The sequence below is a fragment of the Phallusia mammillata genome, unplaced genomic scaffold, assembly GCF_965637545.1.
Source record: "Phallusia mammillata unplaced genomic scaffold, kaPhaMamm4.hap1.1 HAP1_SCAFFOLD_313, whole genome shotgun sequence".
Classification (NCBI taxonomy): domain Eukaryota; kingdom Metazoa; phylum Chordata; class Ascidiacea; order Phlebobranchia; family Ascidiidae; genus Phallusia; species Phallusia mammillata.
Window position 1 is genome coordinate 1 of NW_027649043.1, and position 11,572 is coordinate 11,572.

The following is an 11,572-nucleotide window of genomic DNA, read 5'->3' on the forward strand; positions in this document are numbered from 1 at the left end:
TGAGGGCGCCAACGAGGCTCCCCGTTGTGCAGTAGCTGAACTACAGCGCAAAGCTGCGCGGGCTGGACGGCTAATTAGCATACGTAATTACGTCATCAGCAGACAGGCTCCAGCAAGTCGCGCCGGTAATTACCGGCTGGGTGCACACCTGCGTGCCTCAACTGGCCCTGTAAAGTCGCAATTAAAGGGGATGAGCGTAAGGAAAACCTGCTGACGGACTACAGCAGCTCGGAAATTCAGCACTTTTCGCTCGTTTTGCCCCGTACTTTACCATGCTGGGCCCGATGGGAGCGACCCCGACAGTTTTCGATCCTTTTCTTGCCTTCTTACATTGAATAACTCACGTGGTAGCGCAAATCCAAGCTTGTGCGGGCGGTTGGTAGCCGCCTGTTACCTCACAACGGCATTCTATGTGAATAAGGTAAGCATCAGTATTATATTGATTGCCCCTTATCCGTGCCATCAGCAAGTTAAGTCAATAGATTTACACGTGGAACTGGCGCGAATAGAAGTCATTTCGGCTCCCTGTGCGTTTACCCCATCTACTGTTTCCACCCCTGTTAGGCCTAACGTTTGTGCGGACTTCTATTGCCGTCGCAAACGTTCTTACCCGAACTACCCCGTGTGTTCACCACAAAGGGTAGTTGACTCCCCACCTGCTACCCCGGCCACCTCGTGCGTCACCTTGTGGACACGAGGCCTGTGCCCCCCCAAGCCTGCCCCCGAGCGCGACCCCAGCCCGGTAAGGCAGAGCCCAAACCTTCGACACCAGCACCCACGACACCCCGGCCCGCTTTCTCCACCCACCCCCATCCCAGACCGACGAACGTCCGGGGCTCCCAGCCCTTTTCAGGGCTCTTGCGTGGAAAGGACCAGTCGGTCACCCAGCGTGCAGGGCGCCGGCCCAACTGCTGATACGTCGTCACAGCAAGTCGAAGTCGATTTCGACCTAGTGACGTCACGGTCGAACCTTCCTGCTGCAAGGTCGACCTTTGAAGGAGAATTAACGTCGAAACTCACCGTTCCGCTTGAACGAGTTTCGACCATGGCCAAGGCGTGGAATGTCGTTGCAAGCCGCAACCTTCCACCTTTCAGTCGGGAGACTGAAGTACTAGCCAAGCTTCCTGCCCGGAAGACTCGACAGTTCATTTATGAACTGTTGAAAAAGGTCAACTTTCCGGCGCAGGAGCTCGAAGGCATCGTCGAGCGCCGTGGAGGGCTCACGGACTTCACGTGCCGCACCAAGGAGGGTGCGCGCACGCTGCAAAGGAAACTCGGGTCGCACCCCAACGTGGAGTATGCAAAACTCTACGACTCGGAGTGGACCCGGGTTTGGGTGAAGGAGGTTCCACCCAGGTACTCCAACGAGGAAATCCGTGCATACATCGAACGTAAGCACGGAGAGGTCAAGAAGCACGAGAAGGTCAAGGATCGTTGGGGCCTGTACGATGGCAAACGAACCTTCGACACAAAAACGGTTGACCTCAAGGAAAGCCCAATTGGTCCGAAAATCAGACTGGGTGGTTTGGCCTTTGTCATTGAATATGACAACCAACCACCGCAGTGCTTCGTATGTCGCCAGTTTGGGCACATGCGTGACGAGTGCGAGGCACTCAAAAGCCGGGAAAACACCCCCGAAAACTCGGTAGAGGAAGCGGTCGAGGGCCCGCCTCTACCTTCGGCTACCTCCACCCCGGTGCGGGCGGAGAAGAACGACGGTTTTCAGGTGGTCCAGGGGCACCGAAACCGAAAGAAAAGCGGCAACGCGAATGCCAACCCCCTGAAGTCCAGTGCCACCGAGACAGGCACCCTGGTTGCACAGGCACTGGAGCCTCTAACAACAGAGGCCAACAAGGAACTTCAGCATCCGGAGGGCGGCACCTCGGGTGCCCCCGACAATGGGAAATTTCAGTATCCGGAGGACGGCACCTCGGGTGCCTCCGACAATGGGAAACTTCAGAATCCGGAGGGCGTCATCTCGGGTGACCCCGACAAAGGAAAGGATCTTCAGTATCCGGAGGGCGACACCTCGGGTGCCCCCGACAAAGGAAAGGATCTTCAGTATCCGGAGGGCGGCACCTCGGGTGCCCCCGCCCCTCCTGGCCCAAGGCCACAACGAAACCCGCCGCGGAAACCAAAGAAGAGCGCGGGAGGCACTTCGGGTGCCGCAGCCAAGAAACCCGGGGCGACAAAGAAGCAAACCCCGCGGAAATCTGGGCCCACACCTGATCCTGAGGGTGGTACCTCGGGTGCCCCCGACCCTACGGGCGGGAAAACAGGGCCCAGTTCCCCGCCAACACAGGATCCGGACTTGGATTTACTGGACAAAGATTTGGATTTATTGGCCCACCCGGCTGAAGACAAAGAAGTGGATTTATTGGCCGACCCGGCCGAAGAGAAGGAAATCCAACTGAAAGAGGGAATCCTCGAAGACCTTTTGGAAGCTGCAAGAGACCTCTCTGACTCCAGCGGAGAGGACAAGGTACCGGTACTTAATAAGCGTGATAGGTCGTCGTCGAACTCTGGCGATGACCGAAAGCGGGCCTGTTTTGAAAATTTTCACAATATCGTTTCGTGTGAGTGCGGGCAGGACACGCTTCTATCTAAAGAGGGAGAAGCCATAACTTGCCCGGGTTGTAAAAAGTGCTACATTAAATGCTCGTGTGGCCATGCTCATCCGTTAGGGGATGGGCAAGGTAGCCAATGCTCTGAGTGTAAAACGTTTTTCCCCATGCACGCTCTTAACTATACCGTTTAGGGACTAGAAGCGTTTTTTTTTGATACACCGTTGTAACACGCCAATATCAATAGTCATGGCGAATTTCCTAAAAATAGCCACATTCAACGTCGGGGGGATGGCCGATCCAGCTAAGCGATCCGCTGTATTGTCATCCCTCCGGTCGTTAGACGCCCACATCATTCTCCTCCAGGAGACGCATAGTTCTCCTGTGACGGAGGGTGGGTGGTGCGTCGAATGGGAGCCGAATAAAGCGATTTTTTGGTCTTCTCTTTCGGGGGCCCGATCGGAGAACGGAGTCGGGATCTTGCTAAAGCATAACGCCCTTAGCTTTGTTTCTCACTCTGGGGATGGGAACGGTAGAATTTTGGCTGCCGACATTAGACTTTACCATTCAATCATACACGTCGTAAACGTGTATGCCCCTAACCGTACCGAAAGCACTCCCTTAAGGAATGCTTTCTTCGACTCCCTTTATACCTACACCTACTCGAGGCATCCCACTCTCTTGGCCGGTGATTTCAACGGTGTGCAGGACCCGATACTTGAGCGTTTCCCCCCCTTACGTGGTAGTAACGAAAAGTTGTCAGGTCTTATCGCCCTTGTTGAGAACCTCCAGTTGTCGGATTCCTTCCGAAAGCTGTACGGCAACCGTATTTTTTACACACGTAGACAACATAACACTCAATCACGTCTAGACAGATTTTACATTTCACCTCATGTGCACCCCATTTCGGAATTTGGCACACAAAATTCACTTTCAGACCACGACATCATAACACTACAGATTCGGACAGAGCCTCAGCCCCCTAGGGGGAAGGGGATCTGGAAGAATAACACTAGCACTTACACAACAGACGCCTTCCAGGAGGAACTTGAACGCAGGTGGGCCTTGTGGCGAACGCTACAGGTCCCCTGCTTCAAGGATAAATTCTCTTGGTGGCTCGACATGAAACACCGCATTAAATTAATGAACATAGCACACTCACAACAGAACAGACAACAGGCAAACACGGAAGCCAAACAGCTTGAGGAAAGGGTTACGGCTATTTGGGGGCAATTGGCAAGGGACCCTACCCTCCTCCCCGAATACCTCTCTTTAAAACGCCTTTCGGCCAACACCCAGCGACAATCTGCTCGCGCCAAAATTTTAAAATCCCAAGCTTCCTGTTTTGACCGCGGTGATCGGGGTACCAAGGAGTTCTTTCAGCGTTTCACTGAACATAGATCTAATACTGGTATTGTTAAACTGTGTGATGATTCCGGTCGCCACACGGAAAACACTAACGAGATGCTTAACATCGCCCACACCTTTTACAGTAAACTTTACACGAAACGCCCTACATGTACAGCAGCTCAGCAACACTTCCTGCAACACGTCACCCCTAAACTTGACTCGAATGATGATACACTAGGTAAGCCCATAACGGCTGAGGAAGTGCTGAACACAATTATGCAAATGTCGTTGGGGAAATCCCCTGGACCCGATGGCGTCAGCGTCGAGTTCTACCGCTCGTGCTGGCGTATCATTGGCCAGGATTTAACTGACGTCATTAATACGATACACTCGTCGGGAACCGTCCCGGACGAGATGAAACGTGGCACAGTTACTCTAATCCATAAGAAAAACGACACAACACTGCTGAAGAACTACCGCCCGATCTCGTTGCTTAACACTGACCTTAAAATCTACACCAAGATTCTGGCAAATCGCATGCGCGCGCTCCTGGACAAGGTCTTGCACCCCCAACAATTTGCTGCGCCCGCCCGTCGAATTGCCGACGCCACTGTTTTGCTGAGAGATCTCTATTGTGATGCGATAGAGCGGGGCACAGATGCTTTCATTATTTCGCTCGACTTCGAGAAGGCTTTTGATTCAGTTGACCATGAATGGCTTTATTCGGTTATGACTAAAATGTGTTTCCCTGAACACTTTGTAAAACTAGTTCAGTCACTTAACACAAACGCGCAGTCGAATGTTCTAGTTAATGGACACCAAAGCCCGCTGTTCACTGTGGGTAGAGGAGTGAGGCAAGGGGACCCCCTGAGTCTCTTCCTCTACCTAATCGCCGCAACCCCTTTCTCACTAGCCCTTACGGCAGACACAAGCGTCCGTGGCATCGACGTACCTGGGAGACACGTGATCAAGTGCCCCAGTTACGCCGATGACACAACCCTCACCCTGACGCATCCCTACTCTGTTACACGTGCATTCCAGCATCTCGAACTCCTTTACTCGGCCTCTGGACTAGCACTTAATGTGTCGAAATCCAAAGGCCTCTTTACCAAGCCAAATCCCCCATTGGCTTCTTTACCACCTCTTGAGTGGACGTCATCCCACATCAGTCTCTTGGGGACCGTTATCGGCAATGCCGGTAGCGTAACCGAGAGCTGGCGTGCCCACTATCGCACATTCCGTTCCTCTATGACTTACCACACTCGGTACATACTCACCTGGAATGCCAAATCATTAATCTCTAAATCCAAACTTTTACCCCTACTCACTTACCAGGCCTCGACATACCCTATCCCCCACTCCCTTAGGCGAAGGGTGAATAGCGCGTGCGAGGTGTTTATGACGAACAACACGAAACTGATCATACCCATTGACACTCTGGCACTCCCTTTTGACAGAGGAGGCTACAACGTGGCGAACTGTCCACTTTACTGCGATCTTTTCTTTATGCAGCCTATATTTTCCTACTGTAGACATAGATTGAACGACACCCCAACCTCCCCCGGTATGGCCATGGTCGAGTATAACATCGGACTACAGCTCTCCCACCGGTTTGATCTGCGCTTGCGCAACAACCATCCCCATGCTGTTAGTCCTTCACCTTTCTATAGTAAAACCCTATCTCTTATTGAAAAATATAATTTAACCTTTGACCAACTCGTCCGTGGATCCATCCGTACCCTTTATCGGTTAATAACCTGTTCCCAAACGAATATCCCTGGCGCGGGCGGCTCTCAAGCGTCCCACGACCGTCGCTGGGGCAATGTTCACCACCCTATCCTCACCAACGCAATGAAGTCGTTCAACTACAGAACTATTTGGGATGTACTACCCGTATCCTCCAAATTTTTTCAATTTTCTCTTGACCCAACCACGTTGTGCCAATTCTGTGGGAGGAGCCCAGAGACCTCCACTCACATTTTCACCTCGTGTCCCGTACTCTCCCCGGTACGGGACTACATACAACGCCTTACAAACCGTATTACACACACTGACACCACGCTCTGCGGAGACATGATCATAAAACTTATCATTCCACCCAACATTGAAATATTTACAGAGCACCTAGTATACATCTTTACACTCACTCGGCACCACATCTGGAAAGCCAGAAACCGCATAAAATACGAAGACAGAAAAATTTTACCTCATCACATAATTTCTACCATTAAAAAAGCTATTGCACATCGACTTGCAGTCGAAAACAATAGGGTTGACACAACACATAAGGATATTATTCAAGACCTCAGGGATTTGACGGTGTAGCAGACTAACGCTTCTAGGGACGTCTCCGGTTGTCACATAAAAATCCGATCTCAACCAACCGTAGGAACTAATTTGCATAAATTCCAATTTCGACGACCTGCTTAATTTTGTTTCGCCATTTTGTTTGTTTCTCACGCACAGCCAAATTTTTTACACTAATTCTTTTTTTCCGTTACTGTATTGCCTTTTTTTCTATTCACCCTGCAAGACAACCGAGAGCGTCATAGATTAACATCAAACATCCCCAGTTACTTCTTTTTCATTGACCCTGTTTTGAAAAATTTTGTTTCCATTTACCGTATTTATTTGCTGCAGGCCCGCAGCGCTTCCACCGGGTACTTGAACAGTGCGCATATATGCACGCCACAAACGACTAGTGGCGAAACCATGGTGACTTGTGCGCCATGCGTATTATTCAATTAGGCAGCGGTGTCCGGACCGCGTCGAAACGATTTTCGCTTTCGAGAAACCCCGATATGGAGTTCTCAGTTTCATAAAATACGATACTTTTGCATGAATTTGCTTTCTACTTCTCTCTTTTCGCATCCTCCCAGGGTCAAGCATATCCACCAATTGTGGGGAGCGACGACCCTGACTTTGTATTTTCCATTTCTTAACAGTATAGTTTCTTTTGTTTCCCCCTCCCGATAATTCCCACGAGTAAAAGCCCACAATTTTGAACCGTTGCCCACTACCATTGAATAGTCTAGTGGTAACGGCGTAAGTCCCGTAATAAACAGATCACGGGTTCTAATCCTGATCTTCCCCCAAAAATTAATGTTTGAGATCGGTAGTGTATGCAATGCTCCTTTCTACCTTCCCTCTTCGCCCTTCTCCCAGGGTCAATGCATACCCGTCGTCGCCGGGGAGCGAAGACCCTGTCTTTTTGCCTTACAATTCTCAACCGTTTTTGTTTTCTTGCGTGCTTCACGTGACCCTTGTTTGTTTCGCTCTCTATTTTCTCGTGCGTGTCTCTTGTACTACGATTTTATGTCGCGTACCGGTGACGTCATTTTTTTTTTGTTTTTTATATTCGTGCGTGCGTGTTTTATTTTTCGCTATTCGTACTACGATTTCTATGTCGGGTACTCGTGACGTCTTTACCTTTTTCTTTTCACTTCGCGCCGCTTCTCGCAGGGCCCAAGCATATCCGCCAAGGCGGGGAGTAATGGCCCTGGCTTTCTTCTTCTCTTATTGACCAACCCCGAGGGGTAGCGGCACCGCGTTGTCAGGCGTGACGTGCCCGAAATTCATCGGCCTGATGATTTCGTTGTTTGCTTTTATTATCGCATTGAGTTTTTCGTATCGCTTCGTTTATTGGCGTTACAATAAACAAAAGATGCCATTTTTTCGACTCTAATCAATTTAAACTGGGTTCCGAACTGCTGCGGGCCGTTTAATTCTTTGTTTATTTATTATATGACATGTTGCTGGGCCTTAAAATACGTCGATGAGGGCGCCAACGAGGCTCCCCGTTGTGCAGTAGCTGAACTACAGCGCAAAGCTGCGCGGGCTGGACGGCTAATTAGCATACGTAATTACGTCATCAGCAGACAGGCTCCAGCAAGTCGCGCCGGTAATTACCGGCTGGGTGCACACCTGCGTGCCTCAACTGGCCCTGTAAAGTCGCAATTAAAGGGGATGAGCGTAAGGAAAACCTGCTGACGGACTACAGCAGCTCGGAAATTCAGCACTTTTCGCTCGTTTTGCCCCGTACTTTACCATGCTGGGCCCGATGGGAGCGACCCCGACAGTTTTCGATCCTTTTCTTGCCTTCTTACATTGAATAACTCACGTGGTAGCGCAAATCCAAGCTTGTGCGGGCGGTTGGTAGCCGCCTGTTACCTCACAACGGCATTCTATGTGAATAAGGTAAGCATCAGTATTATATTGATTGCCCCTTATCCGTGCCATCAGCAAGTTAAGTCAATAGATTTACACGTGGAACTGGCGCGAATAGAAGTCATTTCGGCTCCCTGTGCGTTTACCCCATCTACTGTTTCCACCCCTGTTAGGCCTAACGTTTGTGCGGACTTCTATTGCCGTCGCAAACGTTCTTACCCGAACTACCCCGTGTGTTCACCACAAAGGGTAGTTGACTCCCCACCTGCTACCCCGGCCACCTCGTGCGTCACCTTGTGGACACGAGGCCTGTGCCCCCCCAAGCCTGCCCCCGAGCGCGACCCCAGCCCGGTAAGGCAGAGCCCAAACCTTCGACACCAGCACCCACGACACCCCGGCCCGCTTTCTCCACCCACCCCCATCCCAGACCGACGAACGTCCGGGGCTCCCAGCCCTTTTCAGGGCTCTTGCGTGGAAAGGACCAGTCGGTCACCCAGCGTGCAGGGCGCCGGCCCAACTGCTGATACGTCGTCACAGCAAGTCGAAGTCGATTTCGACCTAGTGACGTCACGGTCGAACCTTCCTGCTGCAAGGTCGACCTTTGAAGGAGAATTAACGTCGAAACTCACCGTTCCGCTTGAACGAGTTTCGACCATGGCCAAGGCGTGGAATGTCGTTGCAAGCCGCAACCTTCCACCTTTCAGTCGGGAGACTGAAGTACTAGCCAAGCTTCCTGCCCGGAAGACTCGACAGTTCATTTATGAACTGTTGAAAAAGGTCAACTTTCCGGCGCAGGAGCTCGAAGGCATCGTCGAGCGCCGTGGAGGGCTCACGGACTTCACGTGCCGCACCAAGGAGGGTGCGCGCACGCTGCAAAGGAAACTCGGGTCGCACCCCAACGTGGAGTATGCAAAACTCTACGACTCGGAGTGGACCCGGGTTTGGGTGAAGGAGGTTCCACCCAGGTACTCCAACGAGGAAATCCGTGCATACATCGAACGTAAGCACGGAGAGGTCAAGAAGCACGAGAAGGTCAAGGATCGTTGGGGCCTGTACGATGGCAAACGAACCTTCGACACAAAAACGGTTGACCTCAAGGAAAGCCCAATTGGTCCGAAAATCAGACTGGGTGGTTTGGCCTTTGTCATTGAATATGACAACCAACCACCGCAGTGCTTCGTATGTCGCCAGTTTGGGCACATGCGTGACGAGTGCGAGGCACTCAAAAGCCGGGAAAACACCCCCGAAAACTCGGTAGAGGAAGCGGTCGAGGGCCCGCCTCTACCTTCGGCTACCTCCACCCCGGTGCGGGCGGAGAAGAACGACGGTTTTCAGGTGGTCCAGGGGCACCGAAACCGAAAGAAAAGCGGCAACGCGAATGCCAACCCCCTGAAGTCCAGTGCCACCGAGACAGGCACCCTGGTTGCACAGGCACTGGAGCCTCTAACAACAGAGGCCAACAAGGAACTTCAGCATCCGGAGGGCGGCACCTCGGGTGCCCCCGACAATGGGAAATTTCAGTATCCGGAGGACGGCACCTCGGGTGCCTCCGACAATGGGAAACTTCAGAATCCGGAGGGCGTCACCTCGGGTGACCCCGACAAAGGAAAGGATCTTCAGTATCCGGAGGGCGACACCTCGGGTGCCCCCGACAAAGGAAAGGATCTTCAGTATCCGGAGGGCGGCACCTCGGGTGCCCCCGCCCCTCCTGGCCCAAGGCCACAACGAAACCCGCCGCGGAAACCAAAGAAGAGCGCGGGAGGCACTTCGGGTGCCGCAGCCAAGAAACCCGGGGCGACAAAGAAGCAAACCCCGCGGAAATCTGGGCCCACACCTGATCCTGAGGGTGGTACCTCGGGTGCCCCCGACCCTACGGGCGGGAAAACAGGGCCCAGTTCCCCGCCAACACAGGATCCGGACTTGGATTTACTGGACAAAGATTTGGATTTATTGGCCCACCCGGCTGAAGACAAAGAAGTGGATTTATTGGCCGACCCGGCCGAAGAGAAGGAAATCCAACTGAAAGAGGGAATCCTCGAAGACCTTTTGGAAGCTGCAAGAGACCTCTCTGACTCCAGCGGAGAGGACAAGGTACCGGTACTTAATAAGCGTGATAGGTCGTCGTCGAACTCTGGCGATGACCGAAAGCGGGCCTGTTTTGAAAATTTTCACAATATCGTTTCGTGTGAGTGCGGGCAGGACACGCTTCTATCTAAAGAGGGAGAAGCCATAACTTGCCCGGGTTGTAAAAAGTGCTACATTAAATGCTCGTGTGGCCATGCTCATCCGTTAGGGGATGGGCAAGGTAGCCAATGCTCTGAGTGTAAAACGTTTTTCCCCATGCACGCTCTTAACTATACCGTTTAGGGACTAGAAGCGTTTTTTTTTGATACACCGTTGTAACACGCCAATATCAATAGTCATGGCGAATTTCCTAAAAATAGCCACATTCAACGTCGGGGGGATGGCCGATCCAGCTAAGCGATCCGCTGTATTGTCATCCCTCCGGTCGTTAGACGCCCACATCATTCTCCTCCAGGAGACGCATAGTTCTCCTGTGACGGAGGGTGGGTGGTGCGTCGAATGGGAGCCGAATAAAGCGATTTTTTGGTCTTCTCTTTCGGGGGCCCGATCGGAGAACGGAGTCGGGATCTTGCTAAAGCATAACGCCCTTAGCTTTGTTTCTCACTCTGGGGATGGGAACGGTAGAATTTTGGCTGCCGACATTAGACTTTACCATTCAATCATACACGTCGTAAACGTGTATGCCCCTAACCGTACCGAAAGCACTCCCTTAAGGAATGCTTTCTTCGACTCCCTTTATACCTACACCTACTCGAGGCATCCCACTCTCTTGGCCGGTGATTTCAACGGTGTGCAGGACCCGATACTTGAGCGTTTCCCCCCCTTACGTGGTAGTAACGAAAAGTTGTCAGGTCTTATCGCCCTTGTTGAGAACCTCCAGTTGTCGGATTCCTTCCGAAAGCTGTACGGCAACCGTATTTTTTACACACGTAGACAACATAACACTCAATCACGTCTAGACAGATTTTACATTTCACCTCATGTGCACCCCATTTCGGAATTTGGCACACAAAATTCACTTTCAGACCACGACATCATAACACTACAGATTCGGACAGAGCCTCAGCCCCCTAGGGGGAAGGGGATCTGGAAGAATAACACTAGCACTTACACAACAGACGCCTTCCAGGAGGAACTTGAACGCAGGTGGGCCTTGTGGCGAACGCTACAGGTCCCCTGCTTCAAGGATAAATTCTCTTGGTGGCTCGACATGAAACACCGCATTAAATTAATGAACATAGCACACTCACAACAGAACAGACAACAGGCAAACACGGAAGCCAAACAGCTTGAGGAAAGGGTTACGGCTATTTGGGGGCAATTGGCAAGGGACCCTACCCTCCTCCCCGAATACCTCTCTTTAAAACGCCTTTCGGCCAACACCCAGCGACAATCTGCTCGCGCCA

General features: G+C 51.8%; 2 protein-coding genes across 2 annotated transcripts; both read left to right on the plus strand.

The window, feature by feature from the left end:
* The first annotated feature begins 308 nt into the window (after positions 1-308).
* On the plus strand, positions 309-2,758 carry LOC145208626 (uncharacterized). Its single transcript, XM_080078976.1, has one exon. It carries the CDS (start codon positions 1,046-1,048, stop codon positions 2,756-2,758), a length of 1,713 nt encoding a protein of 570 aa, XP_079935102.1. The 5' UTR covers positions 309-1,045.
* A 5,240-nt stretch (positions 2,759-7,998) lies between these two features.
* LOC145208628 (uncharacterized) lies at positions 7,999-10,458 on the plus strand. Its single transcript, XM_080078977.1, has one exon. It carries the CDS (start codon positions 8,736-8,738, stop codon positions 10,446-10,448), a length of 1,713 nt encoding a protein of 570 aa, XP_079935103.1. The 5' UTR covers positions 7,999-8,735; the 3' UTR covers positions 10,449-10,458.
* The last annotated feature ends 1,114 nt before the right edge of the window (positions 10,459-11,572 follow it).